Here is a 26,971-nt window from a genome sequence, read left to right as displayed (position 1 = left end):
CAGTTCAGAAGACCTTTAGAAGAGCCCCGCCTGCACATCAGTTCAGAAGACCTTTAGAAGAGCCCTGCCTGCACATCAGTTCAGAAGACCTTTAGAAGAGCCCTGCCTGCACATCAGTTCAGAAGACAGTGACCGCCGGGAGCTGTGTGTTGGAACGGCAGGACTATAAACTCACGTAGCCGATGCATGTGAAGGACATTCATTCTGCCAATGAGAGGATTGCATTAAATATTCTGCAAAGGCATGCATGCTTCTGATTGGCCAAAACAGATCAGAAGGAGGGTCATGTCAAATGGAATGTCCATTAGTCTGTGTGTGTGTGTGTGTGTGTGTAGTACTTTTGTGTGTGTGTGTGGTACTGTGTGTGTGTGTGTGTAGTACTGTGTGTGTGTGTGTGTAGTACTGTGTGTGTAGTGTGTGCTATATTGTACTGTGTGGTGTGTAATTTGCTCACATTGTACTGTGTGTGTGTACTGTGTGTGTAGTACTGTGTGTGTGTGTGGTACTGTGTGTGTAGTACTGTGTGTGTGTGTAGTACTGTGTGTGTGTGTGGTACTGTGTGTGTAGTACTGTGTGTGTGTGTAGTACTGTGTGTGTAGTCCTGTGTGTGTGTGTGTGTGTAGTACTGTGTGTGTGTGTGTGTGTGTAGTACTGTGTGTGTGTAGTACTGTGTGTGTGTGTGTGGTACTGTGTGTGTAGTACTGTGTGTGTGTGTGGTACTGTGTGTGTAGTACTGTGTGTGTGTGTGTGTGTGTGTGTACTGTGTGTGTAGTACTGTGTGTGTAGTCCTGTGTGTGTGTGTGGTACTGTGTGTGTAGTACTGTGTGTGTGTGTGTAGTACTGTGTGTGTGTAGTACTGTGTGTGTGTGTGTGGTACTGTGTGTGTAGTACTGTGTGTGTGTGTGTGGTACTGTGTGTGTGGTACTGTGTGTGTGGTACTGTGTGTGTGTGTGTGTGTGTAGTACTGTGTGTGTGTAGTACTGTGTGTGTAGTACTCTGTGTGTGTGTGTGTGTAGTACTGTGTGTGTGTGTAGTACTGTGTGTGTGTGTGTGGTACTGTGTGTGTAGTACTGTGTGTGTGTGTAGTACTGTGTGTGTAGTCCTGTGTGTGTGTGTGTGTGGTACTGTGTGTGTGGTACTGTGTGTGTAGTACTGTGTGTGTGTAGTACTGTGTGTGTGTAGTACTGTGTGTGTGTGTGTGTGTGGTACTGTGTGTGTAGTACTGTGTGTGTGTGTGTGTGTGTGGTACTGTGTGTGTAGTACTGTGTGTGTAGTCCTGTGTGTGTGTGTGGTACTGTGTGTGTAGTCCTGTGTGTGTGTGTGGTACTGTGTGTGTAGTACTGTGTGTGTGTGTGGTACTGTGTGTGTAGTACTGTGTGTGTGTGTGGTACTGTGTGTGTGTGTGGTACTGTACTGTGTGTGTAGTACTGTGTGTGTAGTACTGTGTGTGCATATAGTAATGTGTGTGCATATAGTAATGTGTGTGTATATAGTAATGTGTGTGTATATAGTAATGTGTGTGTGTATATAGTAATGTGTGTGTATATAGTACTGTGTGTGTAGTACTGTGTGTGTGTATATAGTAATGTGTGTGTATATAGTACTGTGTGTGTGTATATAGTAATGTGTGTGTATATAGTACTGTGTGTGTGTGTGTGTGTGTAGTACTGTGTGTTTGTGTGTAGTACTGTGTGTGTATATAGTAATGTGTGTGTATATAGTAATGTGTGTGTATATAGTAATGTGTGTGTAGTAATGTGTGTGTATATAGTACTGTGTGTGTGTATATGGTAATGTGTGTGTATATAGTACTGTGTGTGCATATAGTAATGTGTGTGTATATAGTACTGTGTGTGTGTATATAGTAATGTGTGTGTATATAGTACTGTGTGTGTGTGTGTGTGTAGTACTGTGTGTTTGTGTGTAGTACTGTGTGTGTATATAGTACTGTGTGTGTATGTCTGTCCATACCTGTGGTGGTCTGTGGTTCCTCCTGGCCTGATGGAACTGGGCCAGCAGCATCTGTTGATCATGGAGATCCATCCTCTGCTGTCTCTGGATGTCCAGAGTAGCCCCCATACCCAGGGGGGGTTCATTGGGGGGCGGGGGCCCGGAGAACAGGGGCTCCAGGACGAAGGCCCCTACACGGGACAGCCACTGGGGTACGAAGAGCAGCCGCTGCACCCTCAGAGCGTTTCCGTGGTACAGCTTCCCAGAGACCTGAGGGGAACACGCGCTGTGTGGTTCAGACGTGTGGATTTACAACTTCTGAAGAAGCGGCTGCGGTTGAGATAAAGGGGTTGGGTAATGCTGGTTGCTATGCAACAGGGTCAGTGTGGTGTGAACTCACCAGTCCACTGAGAGCAACGAGCCACATGAACGGACTGGAGGTCAGGAGCTGAAACACAACACAGAGACATATTAACCACTGACCCCCACCATGCAGAACACTATGTAACTCTACACATTAACCCCCACCATGCTGAACACTATGTAACTCTACATATTGACCCCCACCATGCTGAACACTATGTAACTCTACACATTAACCCCCACCATGCAGAACACTATGTAACTCTACATATTAACCCCCACCATGCTGAACACTATGTAACTCTACATATTAACCCCCACCATGCTGAACACTATGTAACTCTACATATTAACCCCCACCATGCTGAACACTATGTAACTCTACATATTAACCCCCACCATGCTGAACACTATGTAACTCTACATATTGACCCCCACCATGCAGAACACTATGTAACTCTACATATTGACCCCCACCATGCTGAACACTATGTAACTCTACATATTAACCACTGACCCCCACCATGCTGAACACTATGTAACTCTACACATTAACCCCCACCATGCAGAACACTATGTAACTCTACATATTGACCCCCACCATGCTGAACACTATGTAACTCTACACATTAACCCCCACCATGCAGAACACTATGTAACTCTACATATTGACCCCCACCATGCTGAACACTATGTAACTCTACACATTAACCCCCACCATGCAGAACACTATGTAACTCTACATATTGACCCCCACCATGCTGAACACTATGTAACTCTACATATTAACCCCCACCATGCTGAACACTATGTAACTCTACATATTGACCCCCACCATGCTGAACACTATGTAACTCTACATATTAACCACTGACCCCCACCATGCTGAACACTATGTAACTCTACATATTAACCCCCACCATGCTGAACACTATGTAACTCTACATATTAACCCCCACCATGCTGAACACTATGTAACTCTACATATTAACCCCCACCATGCTGAACACTATGTAACTCTACATAACACTATAACCCCCCCACCATGCTGAACACTATGTAACTCTACATATTAACCCCCACCATGCTGAACACTATGTAACTCTACATATTAACCCCCACCATGCTGAACACTATGTAACTCTACATATTAACCCCCACCATGCTGAACACTATGTAACTCTACATATTAACCCCCACCATGCTGAACACTATGTAACTCTACATATTGACCCCCACCATGCTGAACACTATGTAACTCTACATATTAACCCCCACCATGCTGAACACTATGTAACTCTACATATTAACCACTGACCCCCACCATGCTGAACACTATGTAACTCTACATATTAATCACTGACCCCCACCATGCTGAACACTATGTAACTCTACATATTAATCACTGACCCCCACCATGCTGAACACTATGTAACTCTACATATTGACCCCCACCATGCTGAACACTATGTAACTCTACATATTGACCCCCACCATGCTGAACACTATGTAACTCTACATATTGACCCCCACCATGCTGAACACTATGTAACTCTACATATTAACCCCCACCATGCTGAACACTATGTAACTCTACATATTGACCCCCACCATGCTGAACACTATGTAACTCTACATATTAACCCCCACCATGCTGAACACTATGTAACTCTACATATTGACCCCCACCATGCTGAACACTATGTAACTCTACATATTAACCCCCACCATGCTGAACACTATGTAACTCTACATATTGACCCCCACCATGCTGAACACTATGTAACTCTACATATTAACCCCCACCATGCTGAACACTATGTAACTCTACATATTAATCACTGACCCCCACCATGCTGAACACTATGTAACTCTACATATTAACCCCCACCATGCTGAACACTATGTAACTCTACATATTGACCCCCACCATGCTGAACACTATGTAACTCTACATATTAACCCCCACCATGCTGAACACTATGTAACTCTACATATTGACCCCCACCATGCTGAACACTATGTAACTCTACATATTAACCCCCACCATGCTGAACACTATGTAACTCTACATATTAATCACTGACCCCCACCATGCTGAACACTATGTAACTCTACATATTAACCCCCACCATGCTGAACACTATGTAACTCTACATATTGACCCCCACCATGCTGAACACTATGTAACTCTACATATTAACCACTGACCCCCACCATGCTGAACACTATGTAACTCTACATATTAATCACTGACCCCCACCATGCTGAACACTATGTAACTCTACATATTAATCACTGACCCCCACCATGCTGAACACTATGTAACTCTACATATTGACCCCCACCATGCTGAACACTATGTAACTCTACATATTAACCCCCACCATGCTGAACACTATGTAACTCTACATATTGACCCCCACCATGCTGAACACTATGTAACTCTACATATTAACCCCCACCATGCTGAACACTATGTAACTCTACATATTGACCCCCACCATGCTGAACACTATGTAACTCTACATATTAACCCCCACCAAGCTGAACACTATGTAACTCTACATATTAACCACTGACCCCCACCATGCTGAACACTATGTAACTCTACATATTAACCCCCACCATGCTGAACACTATGTAACTCTACATATTAACCCCCACCATGCTGAACACTATGTAACTCTACATACCTGCAGGCCTACAATGTAAACCAGGGACTTGTTAGTTATGGAGATCTGACCAAGGAGTTGAGTGACTGGAACCTTGGGGATGGAGGAGTAGAAAGGTACAAACAGGCTGAACACTGGGCCTAGCCTGGAGGAGAGGTGAGGAGGAGAGAGGGGAGGTGAGGAGGAGAGAGGAGAGGGAAGGAGAGAGGGGAGGTGAGGAGGAGAGAGGAGAGGGGGAAGGAGAGAGGGGAGGTGAGGAGGAGAGAGGGGAGGGGAAGGAGAGAGGGAGGAGAGAGGAGAGGGGGAAGGAGAGAGGGGAGGTGAGGAGGAGAGAGAGGAGAGGAGAGATGGGAGGTGAGGAGGAGAGAGGAGAGGGGGAAGGAGAGAGGAGAGGTGAGGAGGAGAGGAGAGAGGGGAGGTGAGGAGAGGGGGAAGGAGAGAGGGGAGGTGAGGAGGAGAGAGGAGAGGGGGATGGAGAGAGGGGAGGTGAGGGGAGAGGAGAGGGGAGGTGAGGAGGTGAGGAGGAGAGAGGAGAGGAGAGAGGGGAGGTGAGGAGGAGAGAGGAGAGGGAAGGAGAGAGGGGAGGAGGAGAGAGGAGAGGGAAGGAGAGAGGGGAGGTGAGGAGGAGAGGAGAGGGGAGGTGAGGAGGAGAGAGGAGAGGGGAGGTGAGGAGGAGAGAGGAGAGGGGAGGTGAGGAGGAGAGAGGGGATGGGGAAGGAGAGAGGGGAGGTGAGGAGGAGAGGAAAGGAGAAGATGGTTAAAACAATGTTCTGTTCACAAACACCAAACCTCTGAGCAGATCTACAGTAAAGTATATTTCTATTAGAGGAAGTAAGAGTGAATCATTATAGCCCAGCAGCTAACCTCAGAGCCCTGCCATTACAGTCACTCACACCAGGACACGCACAGTCACCCACACACACACCAGGACACACACCAGGACACGCACAGTCACCCACACACACACCAGGACACGCAGTCACCCACACACACACCAGGACACGCACAGTCACCCACACACACACCAGGACACGCAGTCACCCACACACACACCAGGACACGCACAGTCACCCACACACACACCAGGACACGCACAGTCACCCACACACACACAAGGACACGCACAGTCACCCACACACACACCAGGACACGCACAGTCACCCACACACACCAGGACACGCAGTCACACACACACAGTCACCCACACACACACCAGGACACGCACAGTCACCCACACAGTCACCCACACACACGAGGACACGCACAGTCACCCACACACACACGAGGACACGCACATTCACCCACACACGCACACGAGGACACGCACAGTCACCCACACACACACACGAGGACACGCAGAGTCACACACACACACGAGGACACGCAGTCACCCACACACACACGCGCACAGTCACGCGCACAGTCACGCGCACAGTCACCCACAGTCACCCACACACACACACACACACACACACACACACGAGGACACGCACGGTCGCCCACACACACACACACACACACACACAGAGAATGGAGATGAGCATCACAGGATGAGCCATATCTGATATGTCCATGCTTGACACACACACACACACCACTACTAGTAATAGTGAAAGCCTGAGGGTATGAATAGAGTTCGTATTAAAAGTAGAGAGTAGATTCATTTTTTATGAACTCCACATGAAGGATCAGAATGAGGTACATGACAGCAGCCCAGAGAGGTCATGAGAGGGTCATTAGTAGTGATGGGAGGAGACAGATCCATACAGTTACATATCTAGTTGGCTGTAGCTGCACTAAAACTACAGTAGGTTTCCTTCATAGCGTGTTCTCCATCTTCTTAAATAGGGAGAGTCTCTCTCTCATATATATATATATATACATTTTAAATCGACACCTAAGTATGATGATGATAATACCACACCACGAGGCCCCCGGTAATACCACACCACGAGGTCCCCCGGTAATATCACACCACGAGGTCCCCCGGTAATACCACACCACGAGGCGCCCTGGTAATACCACACCACGAGGTCCCCCGGTAATACCACACCACGAGGTCCCCCGGTAATACCACACCACGAGGTCCCCCGGTAATACCACACCACGAGGCGCCCCGGTAATACCACACCACGAGGCGCCCTGGTAATACCACACCACGAGGTCCCCCGGTAATACCACACCACGAGGTCCCCCTATAATACCACACCACGAGGTCCCCTGGTAATATCACACCACGAGGCCCCCCGGTAATACCACACCACGAGGTCCCCCGGTAATACCACACCACGAGGCGCCCTGGTAATACCACACCACGAGGCGCCCTGGTAATATCACACCACGAGGCGCCCTGGTAATATCACACCACGAGGCGCCCTGGTAATACCACACCACGAGGCGCCCTGGTAATACCACACCACGAGGTCCCCCGGTAATACCACACCACGAGGTCCCCGGTAATATCACACCACGAGGCCCCTGGTAATACCACACCACGAGGTCCCCCGGTAATACCACACCACGAGGTCCCCCGGTAATACCACACCACGAGGCGCCCTGGTAATATCACACCACGAGGCCCCCCGGTAATACCACACCACGAGGCGCCCTGGTAATATCACACCACGAGGCGCCCTGGTAATATCACACCACGAGGCCCCCCGGTAATACCACACCACGAGGTCCCCCGGTAATATCACACCACGAGGCGCCCTGGTAATATCACACCACGAGGCGCCCTGGTAATATCACACCACGAGGCCCCCGGTAATATCACACCACGAGGCCACCAGCCCTAGTCACGATTGGGTCAATATACTTCTTCCTCTTTACTCTAATTTCTACTCTGTTCACATGAAGAACAGCTGGCATTCAGCCTATTTGTGCCCTCGATATCATCTGGAGTGCTTGATATCCTTACAAACATGAATACACATGCTGAAAATGATTCATCCTGTTGATCAAATAAATTCATCTTTACACATTTCGAAGAGACGCTTGCACCCCCACACACACCCCCACACAAACACCCACACACAAACACCCACACACCCCCACTCAGAATAAATGTAGGAGGGGTTTGCTTGCGGTGCAGGAAATGATAAGTGTGTGTCTGGGTACTGGCTGTGGCAGAAGCTGCACACTTCTGCCTAGTCGGCCGTAGCTGACGCAACAGAGAAATACATCTAATACTTGTTGAGTTTCATTCTCTGGCTGACCTGACACATGGCTCTGGAGTCACACAGGGGACCAACGTCCCTCCTGAAACACCACTGACGACTGAGAGTTAAGAGCACTTCCATCTGGTGAGTACAGTATCATACAGTATGTGGTTTAGACAGGTATGGTGGAGTAACATACAGTATGTGGTTTACACAGGTATGGTACAGTATCATACAGTATGTGGTTTACACAGGTATGGTACAGTATCATACAGTATGTGGTTTACACAGGTATGGTACAGTATGTGGTTTAGACAGGTATGGTACAGTCTCATACAGTATGTGGTTTAGACAGGTATGGTACAGTCTCATACAGTATGTGGTTTACACAGGTATGGTACAGTCTCATACAGTATGTGGTTTAGACAGGTATGGTACAGTATCATACAGTATGTGGTTTACACAGGTATGGTACAGTCTCATACAGTATGTGGTCTACACAGGTATGGTACAGTATGTGGTTTAGACAGGTATGGTACAGTCTCATACAGTATGTGGTTTACACAGGTATGGTACAGTATCATACAGTATGTGGTTTACACAGGTATGGTACAGTCTCATACAGTATGTGGTCTACACAGGTATGGTACAGTATCATACAGTATGTGGTTTACACAGGTATGGTACAGTCTCATACAGTATGTGGTTTACACAGGTATGGTACAGTCTCATACAGTATGTGGTTTACACAGGTATGGTGGAGTATGTGGTTTATACAGGTATGGTACAGTATCATACAGTATGTGGTTTACACAGGTATGGTACAGTATCATACAGTATGTGGTTTACACAGGTATGGTACAGTATGTGGTTTACACAGGTATGGTACAGTATGTGGTTTAGACAGGTATGGTACAGTCTCATACAGTATGTGGTTTAGACAGGTATGGTACAGTCTCATACAGTATGTGGTTTACACAGGTATGGTACAGTCTCTTACAGTATGTGGTTTACACAGGTATGGTACAGTATCATACAGTATGTGGTTTAGACAGGTATGGTACAGTATCATACAGTATGTGGTTTACACAGGTATGGTACAGTATCATACAGTATGTGGTTTACACAGGTATGGTACAGTCTCATACAGTATGTGGTTTACACAGGTATGGTACAGTATGTGGTTTACACAGGTATGGTGGAGTATGTGGTTTATACAGGTATGGTACAGTATCATACAGTATGTGGTTTACACAGGTATGGTACAGTATGTGGTTTACACAGGTATGGTACAGTATCATACAGTATGTGGTTTACACAGGTATAACTAACATTGAGTGGCTGCTGCCAACACACTGACTCAACTCCAGCCACTTTAATAATGGGAATTGATGGGAAATGATGTAAAATATATCACTAGCCACTTTAAACAATGCTACCTAATATAATGTTTACATACCCTACATTATTCATCTCATATGTATACGTATATATACAGTACTCTATATCATCTACTGCATCCTTATGTAATACATGTATCACTAGCCACTTTAACTATGCCACTTTGTTTACATACTCATCTCATATGTATATACTGTACTCGATACCATCTACTGTATCTTGCCTATGCCTCTCTGTACCATCACTCATTCATATATCTTTATGTACATATTCTTATCCCCTTACACTTGTGTCTATAAGGTAGTAGTTTTGGAATTGTTAGCTAGATTACTTGTTGGTTATTACTGCATTGTCGGAACTAGAAGCACAAGCATTTCGCTACACTCGCATTAACATCTGCTAACCATGTGTATGTGACAAATAAAATTGGATTTGATTTGTATCATACAGTATGTGGTTTAGACAGGTATGGTACAGTATAATACCAATGGTGTAACATACTTAAGTAAAAATACATTAAAGTACTACTTCAGTAGTTTTTTGTAGAATCTGTACTTCAATTTTTATATTTTTGACTATTTTACTTTTACTTCACTACATTCCTAAAGAAAATATTGTACTTTTTACACCATACATTTTCTGACACCCAAAGTACTCATTACATTTTCAATGCATAGCAGGACTGGAAAATTGTCAAATTCACGCACTTTCAAGAGCACACGTGGTCATCCCTCCTGCCTCTGGTCTGGAGGACTCACTAAACAAGTGATTTATACTTTCACTTTTACTTTTGACACAAGTATATTTTAGCAATTACATTTACTTTTTACACTTAAATATATTTACAACCAAATACTTTTAGACTTTTACTCAAGTAGTATTTTACTGGCTGATTTTCACTTGAGTCACTTTCTATTAAAAATGTATCTATACTTTTACTAAAGTATGACAATTGGGTACTTTTCCCACCACTGTATAATACAGTATGTAGTTTACACAGGTTTAAGCATAGATATTTTTCACAGAAAAGTGAATTTCCCCCACCAATTGTGGGTATATTTGGGGTTGCAATTACTGCATGAGTGTTATAGAGCAAATGATGCAAGACAAATGGAACATTGCTCTTATTTTGTCTTATTTTGATTTTAAACTACTAAGTGTCTTCACCCAAACCCTCATCTGCTGTGCTTCAGATTTACACTTCCTGTTACTAACCATCATGTCGTGGTCGGAGGGTGTGAACTCCACTCTGAACCCTGACCCCAACACCTCCTCCTCCCTGGTCTGCACCAACCTGTACGACCACCGCCCCGTCGCCCGCGTCCTCATGTCTCTCCACTACAGCCTGGTCTTCACGCTCGGCCTCCTAGGTAACGCCCTGGCACTGCACGTCATCAGACCCAACCTGGCCCAGATCAACTCTACCACACTCTACTCTGCCAACCTGGCCGCCTCCGACGTCCTCTTCACTCTGGCCCTGCCGCTGAGGATAGCCTACTACGCCCTAGGTCAGTGATACTCCACCACTACTACGCCCTAGGTCAGTGATACTCCCACTACTACTACGCCCTAGGTCAGTGATACTCCCACTACTACTACGCCCTAGGTCAGTGATACTCCCACTACTACTACGCCCTAGGTCAGTGATACTCCCACTACTACGCCCTAGGTCAGTGATACTCCACCACTAGGTCAGTGATACTCCCACTACTAGGTCAGTGATACTCCACACTACTACTAGGTCAGTGATACCCTAGGGTCAGTGATACTCCACCTACTAGGGTCAGTGATACTCCCACTACTACGCCCTAGGTCAGTGATACTCCCACTACTACGGTCAGTGATACTCCCACTACTACGCCCTAGGTCAGTGATACTCCCACTACTACGCCCTAGGTCAGTGATACTCCCACTACCCTAGGTCAGTGATACTCCACCACTACTACGCCCTAGGTCAGTGATACTCCCACTACTACTACGCCCTAGGTCAGTGATACTCCTACTCGCCTAGGTCAGTGATACTCACTACTACGGGTCAGTGATACTCCCACTACTACTCCACGCCCCTAGGTCAGTGATACTCCCACTACTACGCCCTAGGTCAGTGATACTCCCACTACTACTACGCCCTAGGTCAGTGATACTCCGCCCTAGGTCAGTGACTACTACGCCCTAGGTCAGTGATACTCCACTACTACTACGCCCTAGGTCAGTGATACTCCCACTACTACGCCCTAGGTCAGTGATACTCCCACTACTACGCCCTAGGTCAGTGATACTCCACTACTACGCCCTAGGTCAGTGATACTCCCACTACTACGCCCTAGGTCAGTGATACTCCCACCACTACTACGCCCTAGGTCAGTGATACTCCACCACTACTACGCCCTAGGTCAGTGATACTCCACCACTACTACGCCCTAGGTCAGTGATACTCCCACTACTACTACGCCCTAGGTCAGTGATACTCCACCACTACTACGCCCTAGGTCAGTGATACTCCCACTACTACGCCCTAGGTCAGTGATACTCCCACTACTACTACGCCCTAGGTCAGTGATACTCCCACTACTACTACGCCCTAGGTCAGTGATACTCCACTACTACTACGCCCTAGGTCAGTGATACTCCCACTACTACGCCCTAGGTCAGTGATACTCCCACTACTACGCCCTAGGTCAGTGATACTCCACCACTACTACGCCCTAGGTCAGTGATACTCCCACTACTCCCCTAGGTCAGTGATACTCCCACTACGTCCTAGGTCAGTGATACTCCACTACTACTACGTCCTAGGTCAGTGATACTCCACCACTACTACGCCCTAGGTCAGTGATACTCCACCACTACTACGCCCTGAAGTAGTTTAAAACAAACAACTAAAAGCAGATCGTAGAAATGATACAGTGCCTTCAGAAAGTGTTCACGCCCCTCAACTTCTTCCACATTTTGTTGTTACAGCCTGAATTAAAACACACACAATAACCCATAATGACAAAGTGAAAACATGTGTTGACATTTTTGCAAATGTATTGAAAATGAACTCTTAGAAATATCACATTTGTATAAGTATTCAAACCCCTGAGTCAATACTTTGTAGAATCACCTTTGGCAGTGATTACAGCTGTGAGTCTTTCTGGGTAAGTCTCTAAGAGCTTTGCACACCTGGATTGTACAGTATTTGCACATTATTCTTTAAAAAAATATATTTAAAAAAATGTAACTGTCAAATTGACTGACCATTGATAGACAGCCATTTTCATGTCTTGCCATAGATTTTCAAGACGATTTAAGTTAAGTTAAAACTATGCCACTCAGGAACAATCAATGTCTTCTTGGTAAGCAACCCCAGTATATATTTGGACTTGTGTTTTAGGTTATTGTCCTGCTGAAAGGTGAATTTGTCTCCCAGTGTCTGTTGGAAAGTAGACTGAACCAGGTTTTAGGATTTTGATGTGCTTATAGCTGTTTTCTGTTTCTTTTTATCCTTAAAAAAAATTCCCTTGTCATTGTCGCTGACAAGCACACCCATAACATGATGCAGCAACCACCATGCTTGAAAATGTGAAGAGTGGTACTCCGTGATGTGTTGGATTTGCCCTAAACTTAACACTTTGTATTCAGGAAAGAAAGTTAGATTTTTGGCAAAAAAGTATTACTTAAGTGCCTTGTTGCAAACAGGATGCATGTTTTGTAATACAGGCTTCCTTTTCACTCTGTCATTTAAGTTAGTATTGTGGAGTAACTACAATGTTGTTGATCCATCCTTAGTTCTCATATCACACCCATTATACTCTGTAACTATTTTAAAGTCGCCATTGGCATCATGATGAAATCCGGCAACTGAGCTAGGAAAGATGCCTGAATCTTTGTAGTGACTGGGTGTATTGATTCACCATGCAAAGTGTAATTAATAACTTCACCATGCTCAAAGGGATATTCAATTTCATTGAAAAACCTTCCCTGGTCTTTGTGGTTGAATCTGTGCTTGAAATGTATTACTCGATTGAGGGAGTGGGGTACAGAGATGGGGTAGTCATTCAGAGATGGGGTAGTCATTCAGAGATGGGGTTGGTAATTCAGAGATGGGGTAGTCATTCAGAGATGGGGTAGTCATTCAGAGATGGGGTAGTCATTCAGAGATGGGGTAGTCATTCAGAGATGGGGTAGTCATTCAGAGATGGGGTAGTCATTCAGAGATGGGGTAGTCATTCAGAGATGGGGTTGGTCATTCAGAGATGGGGTAGTCATTCAGAGATGGGGTAGTCATTCAGAGATGGGGTAGTCATTCAGAGATGGGGTAGTCATTCAGAGATGGGGTTGTCATTCAGAGATGGGGTAGTCATTCAGAGATGGGGTAGTCATTCAGAGATGGGGTTGTCATTCAGAGATGGGGTAGTCATTCAGAGATGGGGTAGTCATTCAGAGATGGGGTAGTCATTCAGAGATGGGGTAGTCATTCAGAGATGGGGTAGTCATTCAGAGATGGGGTAGTCATTCAGAGATGGGGTAGTCATTCAGAGATGGGGTAGTCTAATACAGTATGTAGTTTACACAGGTATGATAGTCTAATAGAGTATGTACACAGGTATGATAGTCTAATACAGTATGTACACAGGTATGATAGTCTAATACAGTATGTACACAGGTATGATAGTCTAATACAGTATGTAGTTTACACAGGTATGATAGTCTAATACAGTATGTACACAGGTATGATAGTCTAATAGAGTATGTACACAGGTATGATAGTCTAATAGAGTATGTAGTTTACACAGGTATGATAGTCTAATACAGTATGTAGTTTACACAGGTATGATAGTCTAATACAGTATGTACACAGGTATGATAGTCTAATAGAGTATGTAGTTTACACAGGTATGATAGTCTAATAGAGTATGTACACAGGTATGATAGTCTAATACAGTATGTACACAGGTATGATAGTCTAATACAGTATGTACACAGGTATGATAGTCTAATAGAGTATGTAGTTTACACAGGTATGATAGTCTAATACAGTATGTACACAGGTATGATAGTCTAATAGAGTATGTACACAGGTATGATAGTCTAATACAGTAGTGTAGTTTACACAGGTATGATAGTCTAATAGAGTATGTACACAGGTATGATAGTCTAATAGAGTATGTACACAGGTATGATAGTCTAATAGAGTATGTAGTTTACACAGGTATGATAGTCTAATACAGTATGTAGTTTACACAGGTATGATAGTCTAATAGAGTATGTACACAGGTATGTTAGTCTAATACAGTATGTACACAGGTATGATAGTCTAATAGAGTATGTACACAGGTATGATAGTCTAATACAGTATGTACACAGGTATGATAGTCTAATAGAGTATGTACACAGGTATGATAGTCTAATACAGTATGTAGTTTACACAGGTATGATAGTCTAATACAGTATGTAGTTTACACAGGTATGATAGTCTAATAGAGTATGTACACAGGTATGTTAGTCTAATACAGTATGTACACAGGTATGATAGTCTAATAGAGTATGTACACAGGTATGATAGTCTAATAGAGTATGTACACAGGTATGATAGTCTAATACAGTATGTAGTTTACACAGGTATGATAGTCTAATACAGTATGTAGTTTACACAGGTATGATAGTCTAATACAGTATGTAGTTTACACAGGTATGATAGTCTAATAGAGTATGTACACAGGTATGATAGTCTAATAGAGTAGTGTAGTTTACACAGGTATGATAGTCTAATAGAGTATGTACACAGGTATGATAGTCTAATACAGTATGTAGTTTACACAGGTATGTTAGTCTAATACAGTATGTACACAGGTATGATAGTCTAATAGAGTATGTGCACAGGTATGATAGTCTAATAGAGTATGTAGTTTACACAGGTATGATAGTCTAATAGAGTAGTGTAGTTTACACAGGTATGATAGTCTAATAGAGTATGTACACAGGTATGATAGTCTAATAGAGTATGTACACAGGTATGATAGTCTAATACAGTATGTGCACAGGTATGATAGTCTAATAGAGTATGTAGTTTACACAGGTATGATAGTCTAATAGAGTAGTGTAGTTTACACAGGTATGAGTGTATAATACCAGCGGTGTAAAGTACTTACTGTAAGTAAAAGTACTTTAAAGTACTACTTAAGTCTGGTTTTTGTATCTGTACTTTACTATTTTTTGACAACTTTTACTTCACCACATTCCTAAAGAAAATAATGTTGTTTTTACTCCATACATTTTCCCTGACACCTAAAAGTACTCGTTACATGTTGAATGCTTAGCAGGACAGGACAAGGGTCCAATTCACACATTTATCAAGAGAACATCCCTGGTCCTCCCTACTGCCTCTGATCTGGTGGACTCTCTAAACAGAGAACATCCCTGGTCCTCCCTACTGCCTCTGATCTGGTGGACTCTCTAAACAGAGAACATCCCTGGTCATCCCTACTGCCTCTGATCTGGCAGACTCACTAAACAGAGAACATCCCTGGTCATCCCTACTGCCTCAGAGAACATCCCTGGTCATCCCTACTGCCTCTGATCTGGCAGACTCACTAAACAGAGAACATCCCTGGTCATCCCTACTGCCTCTGATCTGGCAGACTCACTAAACAGAGAACATCCCTGGTCCTCCCTACTGCCTCTGATCTGGTGGACTCACTAAACAGAGAACATCCCTGGTCCTCCCTACCGCCTCTGAGCTGGTGGAGTCACTAAACACAAATGCTTTGTTTGTAAATGATGTCTGAGTGTTGGAGTGTGTTCGTTGGCTTTCTGTAAATAAAATCAAAAACAGGAAAATGATGTCGTCTGGTTTGCTTAATATAAGGAATTGAAATAATTTATACTTTTGATACTAAAGTACATTTAAAACCAAATACTGTTAAGACTTTTACTCAAGTAGTATTTTACTGGGCGACTTTTACTCAAGTAGTATTTTACTGGGTGACTTTTACTCAAGTAGTATATTACTGGGTGACTTTTACTCAAGTAGTATTTTACTGGGTGGCTTCCACTTTTACTCAAGTAGTATTTTACTGGGTGACTTTTACTCAAGTAGTATTTTACTGGGTGACTTTTACTCAAGTAGTATTTTACTGGGTGACTTTTACTCAAGTAGTATTTTACTGGGTGACTTTCACTTTTACTCAAGTAGTATTTTACTGGGTGACTTTCACTTTTACTCAAGTAGTATTTTACTGGGTGACTTTTACTCAAGTAGTATTTTACTGGGTGACTTTCACTTTTACTCAAGTAGTATTTTACTGGGTGACTTTCACTTGAGTCATTTTCTATTAACGTATCTTTACATTTCCACAAGTATGACGTTTGGGTACTTTTTCCACCACTGGGTGTGAACACTTTCTGAAGGCACTGTAGGTTTTTAAATGTAGGTGGAGAATATCCACAGACACTTTTCCCTGAGAGACAGATCCCCGTAGCCCTGGCGTCTTGTTATGTTCCAGAAGTGGACTAACCTCTCTTGGTAATCTTTGAGTCTCCCTGCCTCTAGGTTTCCACTGGCCCCTGGGGGAGACCCTGTGTCGGGTCACCGCCCTTCTGTTCTACGTCAACACCTACGCAGGGGTCAATTTCATGACCTGCCTGGCCGTAGACCGCTTCGTAGCCGTGGTTCTCCCTCTACGTTACACCAGGCTCTGCCGGGCCCGGACCATCCGCTACGTCTGCGTAGGGGTGTGGGTTCTAGTCCTGGTCCAGACGTTACCCCTCCTCTCCGTGACCATGACCCGGGCCGAGCCGGACGGGACCACCACCTGCATGGAGTACCCCAACTTTGAGAACGGGGCCGTGGAGGGACTCCCCTACGTCCTCATTGGAGCCGTCGTCATGGGATACGGCGTTCCCGTTGCAACCATCCTGTGTTGCTACTTGGTGTTGCTTTGGAAGCTGCGGTTGGTGACGAGAAGTAGGGTCGGTGGGCGAGGTCACAGGTCATTGAGGAGCCAGAAGGCGACGGGGGTGATAGCAGGGGTAGTGTTGGTGTTTGTAGTGTGTTTCAGTCCCTATCACATCAACATCCTGCAGTATATGATCCGAAAGCTGAGATACACACCAGACTGTACCGAGCTACAGGCCTTTCAGGTAGTTGTCTACACACCAGTGGAGGCTGGTGGGAGGAGCTATAGGAGGGTGGGCTTATTGTAATGGCTGGAATGGAATAAATGGAACAGAGTCAAACATGTGGTTTCCATCTTTTTCATGTGTTCCATTCATTACAACGAGCCCTTCCTCCTACAGCGCCTTCTACCAGCCTCCACTGACACACAAACACAGGCCTATCTGTTAATATCATTGTATTTTTGTGTGTGTGTGTGTTGACCATGAGATTGTGTATTTAAGCGTGTGTGTAATGTCCATCTCCAATCCACCGACTCCTCCACTAACCCCTCTCTCCCTCTGTAATGTCCATCTGTAATGTCCATCTCTCTCCCTCTGTAATGTCCATCTCTCTCCCTCTGTAATGTCCATCTCTCTCCCTCTGTAATGTCCTTCTGTAATGTCCATCTCTCTCCCTCTGTAATGTCCATCTCTCTCCCTCTGTAATGTCCATCTCTCTCCCTCTGTAATGTCCATCTCTCTCCCTCTGTAATGTCCATCTCTCTCCCTCTGTAATGTCCATCTCTCTCCCTCTGTAATGTCCTTCTGTAATGTCCATCTCTCTCCATCTGTAATGTCCATCTGTCTCCCTCTGTAATGTCCATCTCTCCCCCTCTGTAATGTCCATCTCTCTCCCTCTGTAATGTCCATCTGTCTCCCTCTGTAATGTCCATCTCTCTCCCTCTGTAATGTCCATCTCTCTCCCTCTGTAATGTCCATCTGTCTCCATCTGTAATGTCCATCTCTCTCCCTCTGTAATGTCCATCTCTCTCCCTCTGTAATGTCCATCTGTCATGTCCATCTCTCTCCCTCTGTAATGTCCATCTCTCTCCCTCTGTAATGTCCATCTCTCTCCCTCTGTAATGTCCATCTGTCATGTCCATCTCTCTCCCTCTGTAATGTCCATCTCTCTCCCTCTAATGTCCATCTGTAATGTCCATCTCTCTCCCTCTGTAATGTCCATCTCTCTCCCTCTGTAATGTCCATCTCTCTCCCTCTGTAATGTCCATCTGTAATGTCCATCTCTCTCCCTCTGTAATGTCCATCTCTCTCCCTCTGTAATGTCCACCTCTCTCCCTCTGTAATGTCCACCTCTCTCCCTCTGTAATGTCCATCTCTCTCCCTCTGTAATGTCCATCTCTCTCCCTCTGTAATGTCCATCTCTCTCCCTCTGTAATGTCCACCTCTCTCCCTCTGTAATGTCCATCTGTAATGTCCATCTCTCTCCCTCTGTAATGTCCACCTCTCTCCCTCTGTAATGTCCACCTCTCTCCCTCTGTAATGTCCATCTCTCTCCCTCTGTAATGTCCACCTCTCTCCCTCTGTAATGTCCATCTCTCTCCCTCTGTAATGTCCATCTCTCTCCCTCTGTAATGTCCATCTCTCTCCCTCTGTAATGTCCACCTCTCTCCCTCTGTAATGTCCACCTCTCTCCCTCTGTAATGTCCACCTCTCTCCCTCTGTAATGTCCACCTCTCTCCCTCTGTAATGTCCACCTCTCTCCCTCTGTAATGTCCACCTCTCTCCCTCTGTAATGTCCACCTCTCTCCCTCTGTAATGTCCATCTCTCTCCCTCTGTAATGTCCATCTCTCTCCCTCTGTAATGTCCATCTGTAATGTCCATCTCTCGCCCTCTGTAATGTCCATCTCTCTCCCTCTGTAATGTCCATCTCTCTCCGTCCCCTTCAGATGTCTCTACACTTCACTGTGTGTCTCATGAACTTCAACTGCTTGCCTGGATCCCTTTGTCTACTTCTTTGCCTGTAAGGGTTACAAGAGCAGGGTGATGAAGATGTTGAGGGTTCAGGTCAGCGCCTCTTTCTCCAGCGTGGTCCGAATCCTGTTGCTTTAGATGATCTTACAAAGACCATTCCTGGGCCAGAGACTGGGGAGGACACCCCAGGATCCAGAGACTGAGACAGGACCCAGAGACTGAGACAAGACGGGGGGGACCCGGGACGGGAGGAGCAGGCTGGGTAGCCACACAGCTTATCCTGTTGCTTTAGATGATCTTACAAAGACCATTCCTGGGCCAGAGACTGAGACAGGATCCAGAGACTGAGACAGGATCCAGAGACTGAGACAGGATCCAGAGACCGAGACAGGATCCAGAGACTGAGACAGGATCCAGAGACTGAGACAGGACCAGAGACTGAGACAGGATCCAGAGACTGAGACAGGACCCAGAGACTGAGACAGGATCCAGAGACTGAGACAGGATCCAGAGACTGAGACAGGATCCAGAGACCGAGACAGGATCCAGAGACCGAGACAGGATCCAGAGACCGAGACAGGAACCAGAGACCGAGACAGGATCCAGAGACTGAGACAGGATCCAGAGACTGAGACAGGAACCAGAGACTGAGACAGGAGACCGAGACAGGATCCAGAGACCGAGACAGGATCCAGAGACCGAGACAGGATCCAGAGACCGAGACAGGATCCAGAGACCGAGACAGGATCCAGAGACCGAGACAGGATCCAGAGACAGGACCAGAGACTGAGACAGGATCCAGAGACCGAGACAGGACCCAGAGACCGAGACAGGACCCAGAGACCGAGACAGGACCCAGAGACCCGAGACAGGACCCAGAGACCGAGACAGGACCCAGAGACCGAGACAGGACCCAGAGACTGAGACAGGAGACCGAGACAGGACCGAGACAGGAGCCACATCCATCCAACTACCCCTGAGACAGGAGTCACATCCAACCAACTACCCCTGACAGAGACAGGACCCACTGAGACAGGAGTCACCCAACCAACAGGACCCCAACCAGACAGAGACAGGAGCCACATCCAACCAACTACCCCTGAGACAGGAGCCACATCCAACCAACTACCCCTGAGACAGGAGCCACATCCAGACAACTACCCATGAGACTACCCCTGAGACAGGAGTCACATCCAACCAACTACCCCTGAGACAGGAGTCACATCCAACCAACTACCCCTGAGACAGGAGCCACATCCAACCAACTACCCCTGAGACAGGAGCCACATCCAACCAACTACCCCTGAGACAGGAGTCACATCCAACCAACTACCCCTGAGACAGGAGTCACATCCAACCAACTACCCCTGAGACAGGAGCCACATCCAACCAACTACCCCTGAGACAGGAGTCCACATCCAACCAACTACCCCTGAGACAGGAGCCACATCCAACCAACTACCCCAGGAGCCACATGAGACAGGAGCCACATCCAACCAACTACCCCTGAGACAGGAGCCACATCCAACCAACTACCCCTGAGACAGGAGCCACATCCAACCAACTACCCCTGAGACAGGAGTCACATCCAACCAACTACCCCTGAGACAGGAGACACATCCAACCAACTACCCCTGAGACAGGAGTCACATCCAACCAACTACCCCTGAGACAGGAGTCACATCCGGCTGAGTAGCCCCAGAGCCTGTCCTGGTCCTTGAGATGACCACTACTAGGCCATAGAGACACAGAACCACTAGTCTAGACACACGTATTTGTCCTGGGTTGTATTCATACCAAACGGAAGAAAAAGGAACCGAAACAGAAAGGGACGACCTGAACTTGTCCAATAAGAAATGCTTGTTTTAATTTTACTTCTTTGCTCACTCTGCTATTTCAAAACGAATGTGAAAAAGATGGAAATCAAGGTCCCATAAACACAAGAAAACAGCAGCGCCTTTACAAGGTTCCAGAACTAAACCTTGTTTACAGAACAGGATGCTGTATGCAGAGATACAATCCTACCTCCTACCTACTTTACAGGGTTCCAGAACTAAAAGGGCCTCCCACAGAACAGGATGCTGTATGCAGAGATACAATCCTACCTCCTACCTACTTTACAAGGTTCCAGAACTAAAAGGGCCTCCCACAGAACAGGATGATGTATGCAGAGATACAATCCTACCTTTACTGATTCACCTCGAACATTTCCGTCACATCGATCTTTGTCCAGATATTTATGCTTTTCAGAATTAAAATGGTTTCACTTCCCAATACTTACTTTTTAACTGCTGTTTGAAGTGGAATTAAAACCATTCTATTTCACTGTTACTGTTTTATTTCACCAAGGTCTGGCCTATCCCTAAGTTAGCCAGGTATGAAACTAAAAACACAGACAACTCACTTCCCTAAAAGAGCAACACAACACTTCTCTCTATGAGGTAAAAGGTCAAGGAGTGCCGGTACTTCCTAGTTTTTCAACATGTGCAGTGTGATGTTTTCATCGAGAACGTATAGGCCTACAGCTGGTTTGGAAGTAGCTGCAGCACATCGAGCCCCTCGTTGATCTCACTGCTCTCTAGTGGTGTTAATACAACGGTACACCTTCAGTGAACAAGTGCACACTTCAAGGAAAGGAGTCCATAGGAGCAAGGGATTGATTTAGGGATTGAGCTCAGGTGTCAAGGACATGTGTGCAGCCCAGTTAGAGGTCCCGCTGTGAAGGACAGGCTTAAAGGTAGAGGTACTCACAGTCCGGCAGGCAGCCCAGTTAGAGGTCCCGCTGTGAAGGACAGGTGTAAAGGTAGAGGTACTCACAGTCCAACAGGCAGCCCAGTTAGAGGTCCCGCTGTGAAGGACAGGTGTAAAGGTAGAGGTACTCACAGTCCGGCAGGCAGCCCAGTTAGAGGTCCCGCTGTGAAGGACAGGTGTAAAGGTAGAGGTACTCACAGTCCGGCAGGCAGCCCAGTTAGAGGTCCCGCTGTGAAGGACAGGTGTAAAGGTAGAGGTACTCACAGTCCGGCAGGCAGCTCAGACACCTGGTAGTCAAACAGGTAGTGAAACGCTTCGGACAGCAGGAAGTCCACCAGTGCAGTGAGCACCCACGTCCCAAACAGGAAGGACTACAGGAAGAACCAGGATGTTACAGTTAGGACTACAAGAAGAACCAGGATGTTACAGTTAGGCCTACAGGAAGAACCAGGATGTTACAGTTAGGCCTACAGGAAGAACCAGGATGTTACAGTTAGGCCTACAGGAAGAACCAGGATGTTACAGTTAGGCCTACAGGAAGAACCAGGATGTTACAGTTAGCCTACAGGAAGAGCCTACAGGAAGAACCAGGATGTTACAGTTAGGCCTACAGGAAGAACCAGGATGTTACAGTTAGGCCTACAGGAAGAACCAGGATGTTACAGTTAGGCCTACAGGAAGAACCAGGATGTTAGAGTTAGGCCTACAGGAAGAACCAGGATGTTAGAGTTAGGCCTACAGGAAGAACCAGGATGTTAGACAGGAAGAACCAGGATGTTACAGGAAGAGCCAGGATGTTACAGTTAGGCCTACAGGAAGAACCAGGATGTTACAGTTAGGCCTACAGGAAGAGCCAGGATGTTACAGTTAGGCCTACAGGAAGAGCCAGGATGTTACAGTTAGGCCTACAGGAAGAACCAGGATGTTACAGTTAGGCCTACAGGAAGAGCCAGGATGTTACAGTTAGGCCTACAGGAAGAGCCAGGATGTTACAGTTAGGCCTACAGGAAGAGCCAGGATGTTACAGTTAGGCCTACAGGAAGAGCCAGGATGTTACAGTTAGGCCTACAGGAAGAGCCAGGATGTTACAGTTAGGCCTACAGGAAGAACCAGGATGTTACAGTTAGGCCTACAGGAAGAACCAGGATGTTACAGTTAGGCATACAGGAAGAACCAGGATGTTACAGTTAGGCATACAGGAAGAACCAGGATGTTACAGTTAGGCCTACAGGAAGAACCAGGATGTTACAGTTAGGCATACAGGAAGAACCAGGATGTTACAGTCAGGACTACAGGAAGAACCAGGATGTTACAGTTAGGACTACAGGAAGAACCAGGATGTTACAGTTAGGACTACAGGAAGAACCAGGATGTTACAGTTAGGCATACAGGAAGAACCAGGATGTTACAGTTAGGACTACAGGAAGAACCAGTATGTTACAGTTAGGCATACAGGAAGAACCAGGATGTTACAGTATGAAACAATGACAGAACATAAAATCATATCATCATCACCACCACCACCACCACATCATCATCATCATTATGATAATTTGATTAAACAACTGATAATCTGTGCAGCACGACTGCAATAAAGACCAGCTGGAACGCACCCAGTGAGTCTAACATAGGTTTACAAGCTGAAATGAACTTACAGCAAATTTTCTGCTGCCGAACCGTCTCTCCAAGATGCGGAAGTTGTAGATGAGCAGACTGTTGCAGAAGGTGTCCTTTAGGTCCAGACAGATCAGTCTGCCACACACTAACCGCCATACCTTACAGAAGAGGAGGGAGGGTTGTTACACAGTACACACACCACAGAGTTTCTAAACCCAGAGGTGCAACATCACAAGACTTCCGGGAACGCTTGAGAAACAGACTTGGCCGACCAGATGGAAAAATGTGTCTTTAGTTGTTAATTGTCTAGAAATCTAAATGCAAAACTGAGATTTGAGCCAATGTCTTAAGTAGCTGAAACTGTCATTACTACAACCACGTGAAAGTGACAATCTGACATGTAATAATTTTAATCAAAAACAACTTTATATCGAAGGAGTGTCTTCGATTTGACAGCCTGCACATGCGCAGTTCGGCACGAAGACCATTAAAAGCAGATGACGTGTTTCTGGGCATGAGTTTAGCTAGCCAAAGGTCGGCTACAAGCGTGATCGGGGATTTCTATTGGAGAAGCAGTTCCTGCCTATCTTCATACTGTACTGTCTTTGGCAAGATGATACACAGGAAGAGATAGGAGAGGTTTACGACACTCTCTCTCTTTTCCGCTACCTGGTGCTGCAGCGTGATGGCCTGCAGGCTGTAGGTGAACAGGTGATTGTACTGTGGCAGGAGGGTTAGCACGACAGTCAGACCACTGAGGACCAGGAGGAGACCTTTAGACAGGGGGGCCTTATCTGTGGGGGGAGGCAACCAATCAATCAATCACCTACCTGTAGGGCACAATCAATTAGATACTCTATCAGAATTTACAGCAGAGTACTTGTTCCTGGTAACGTTAAATACTGTATTGAAAATGTGGGCGGGGAAACCACATGCACCGTTCTGTCACTACAGTACTGAGCCAGCATTCAGCGTCGTTTATTAAATGAAACATCGAGCGGTATCACGCAATACTAGACATTATGACAAAAATGGGAAAGGCTCGAATCGTCGATTGTACGCGTAGAAACGACGATGTGACGCGTTCAAATACTTAGATTCGTCTAGAATGAATGACAGTGCAAAGCTGCGAGACAGGACCGAGCGAAAACACTCGTACACGAATCAACTAGTCTGGTACTTACCGAGCCCTCGGGAACCGGTGGTCGTGAACATGATGGAAAACGAAAAAAATAAAATAGAATGACTGTCTGTGTAAAAGGCACTGCAAAACGAAGGTACAAACTTAGCTATAGTAGCTAAAAGTTAGAAAGAAAAAAACAAACATCATAGTGAGATGAGGGGAAAGGGTATCGAGTACGGTGGTCGAGTTCGTCCAAAATTGTTCGAGATTGTTGTTTTTGACACGCAAATCTCGAGATGCACTGAATATAAATTGCCACATGAGGTCGCTATGTCACTATCAATGGTCAGTAAAGGTTCTCGCTTATATTATAGCTGGTAAAACAGGTCATTGCCACAATAACAAAACATACACTCAGTTGCATAACTTAAGTAATTGTATTTCTTCACTGGCCCTCGTTTCATTTAATCCATTTGATGGATACTGTCCTCGTCAGCAGAAAGTGATCAAAGAGAGGTTTTGAGTGGCCTCTATTAATGAACATCGTCAACAAAAACACTCCTGACACTTGACTTGTTCTTTGATCACCTGCCTGTACTCACCCTCCCAAAGACATGTCAGAGGGTATTGAACAGAAGCTGGCGTTTTCCTTCTCCGCATAAAGATCAAACCTCTGCCATCTCCGTGACAGTTGTTCCTGTGAAGAAGAAAAACATGCACCGTAGACACATTACTCATTCATCCTGAGATAAACCTCATCAGACAAGAGAACTTCTACACACACACACTATCATTGGCTGGTTCCCTCCAGAAGCCTGAAGTGATAATGCACTGTGCGTGGTTTCTTCATCCAGACTAGCGCTCTCCTAAGCACCCTCTGACAGCTTAAGACCCTCCTCAGACGCGGAGCGGGAGGTTTCTGTGTCAGCATTTATGTCTTCCCCTCCTAACGTCTGAGCCCCTCAGGAGATAGAGAGGCAGCACCGGCAGAGGCTTTGAATGGCAGGCTTTGTGTTCAGTGTCCTCTGGCCCCAGTGTGTTTGATCTCCCTGTTTCATCTGGATACTGTTCATCTTCTTCTCTGGTCCTTTGTAAAAGCACCAGATGTCATATCGTGTTGTCTTCTTCTCTGGTCCTTTGTAAAAGCACCAGATGTCTTATCGTGTTGTCTTCTTCTCTGGTCCTTTGTAAAAGCACCAGATGTCTTATCATGTTGTCTTCTTCTCTGGTCCTTTGTAAAAGCACCAGATGTCTTATCGTGTTGTCTTCTTCTCTGGTCCTTTGTAAAAGCACCAGATGTCTTATCGTGTTGTCTTCTTCTCTGGTCCTTTGTAAAAGCACCAGATGTCATATCGTGTTGTCTTCTTCTCTGGTCCTTTGTAAAAGCACCAGATGTCTTATCGTGTTGTCTTCTTCTCTGGTCCTTTGTAAAAGCACCAGATGTCTTATCGTGTTGTCTTCTTCTCTGGCCCGTTGTAAAAGCACCAGATGTCTTATCGTGTTGTCTTCTTCTCTGGCCCGTTGTAAAAGCACCAGATGTCTTATCATGTTGTCTTCTTCTCTGGTCCTTTGTAAAAGCACCAGATGTCTTATCGTGTTGTCTTCTTCTCTGGTCCGTTGTAAAAGCACCAGATGTCTTATCGTGTTGTCTTCTTCTCTGGCCCGTTGTAAAAGCACCAGATGTCTTATCGTGTTGTCTTCTCTGGTCCTTTGTAAAAGCACCAGATGTCTTATCATGTTGTCTTCTTCTCTGGTCCTTTGTAAAAGCACCAGATGTCTTATCGTGTTGTCTTCTTCTCTGGTCCTTTGTAAAAGCACCAGATGTCTTATCGTGTTGTCTTCTTCTCTGGTCCTTTGTAAAAGCACCAGATGTCTTATCGTGTTGTCTTCTTCTCTGGCCCTTTGTAAAAGCACCAGATGTCTTATCGTGTTGTCTTCTTCTCTGGTCCTTTGTAAAAGCACCAGATGTCATATCATGTTGTCTTCTTCTCTGGTCCTTTGTAAAAGCACCAGATGTCTTATCGTGTTGTCTTCTTCTCTGGTCCTTTGTAAAAGCACCAGATGTCTTATCGTGTTG

General features: G+C 45.6%; 2 protein-coding genes and 1 long non-coding RNA gene across 5 annotated transcripts in view; 2 read left to right on the top strand and 1 right to left on the bottom strand.

Moving 5' to 3' along the window:
* Positions 1 to 25,151, bottom strand: part of ubac2 (UBA domain containing 2) — a 41,830-nt gene extending 16,679 nt beyond the window's left edge. Inside the window, exons 1-7 of the mRNA XM_065022615.1 lie at positions 24,956 to 25,151; positions 24,441 to 24,565; positions 23,810 to 23,929; positions 22,419 to 22,525; positions 5,010 to 5,133; positions 2,351 to 2,398; positions 1,972 to 2,220 (exon numbers count right to left, since the gene is read on the bottom strand). Coding sequence (XP_064878687.1) covers positions 1,972 to 2,220; positions 2,351 to 2,398; positions 5,010 to 5,133; positions 22,419 to 22,525; positions 23,810 to 23,929; positions 24,441 to 24,565; positions 24,956 to 24,986 — 804 coding nt within the window. The 5' untranslated portion in view covers positions 24,987 to 25,151. The remainder of the gene's footprint in view (positions 1 to 1,971; positions 2,221 to 2,350; positions 2,399 to 5,009; positions 5,134 to 22,418; positions 22,526 to 23,809; positions 23,930 to 24,440; positions 24,566 to 24,955) is intronic.
* gpr183b (G protein-coupled receptor 183b) lies at positions 8,091 to 19,541 on the top strand. The gene is given in 5 exon segments (XM_065020475.1): positions 8,091 to 8,293; positions 10,744 to 11,058; positions 17,085 to 17,674; positions 19,379 to 19,417; positions 19,419 to 19,541. Coding segments are annotated over 4 exon segments (1,041 nt in total). The 5' UTR covers positions 8,091 to 8,293; positions 10,744 to 10,769.
* LOC135573397 (uncharacterized) lies at positions 12,385 to 16,075 on the top strand. Of its 3 annotated transcripts, XR_010464721.1 has the most exons (4): positions 12,385 to 13,624; positions 13,683 to 15,355; positions 15,577 to 15,611; positions 15,648 to 16,075. It is a non-coding gene; the product is annotated as an uncharacterized LOC135573397 (long non-coding RNA). The 3 variants fall into 3 exon arrangements; XR_010464720.1 differs by having other exon boundaries at positions 12,385 to 15,355; XR_010464722.1 differs by lacking the exons at positions 12,385 to 13,624; positions 13,683 to 15,355 and adding an exon at positions 15,366 to 15,486.
* Positions 25,152 to 26,971: the final 1,820 nt, after the last annotated feature.

This window comes from Oncorhynchus nerka, linkage group LG2 (genome assembly GCF_034236695.1).
Source record: "Oncorhynchus nerka isolate Pitt River linkage group LG2, Oner_Uvic_2.0, whole genome shotgun sequence".
NCBI classification, from domain to species: domain Eukaryota; kingdom Metazoa; phylum Chordata; class Actinopteri; order Salmoniformes; family Salmonidae; genus Oncorhynchus; species Oncorhynchus nerka.
This window is presented reverse-complemented; position numbering and strand designations above follow the sequence as displayed.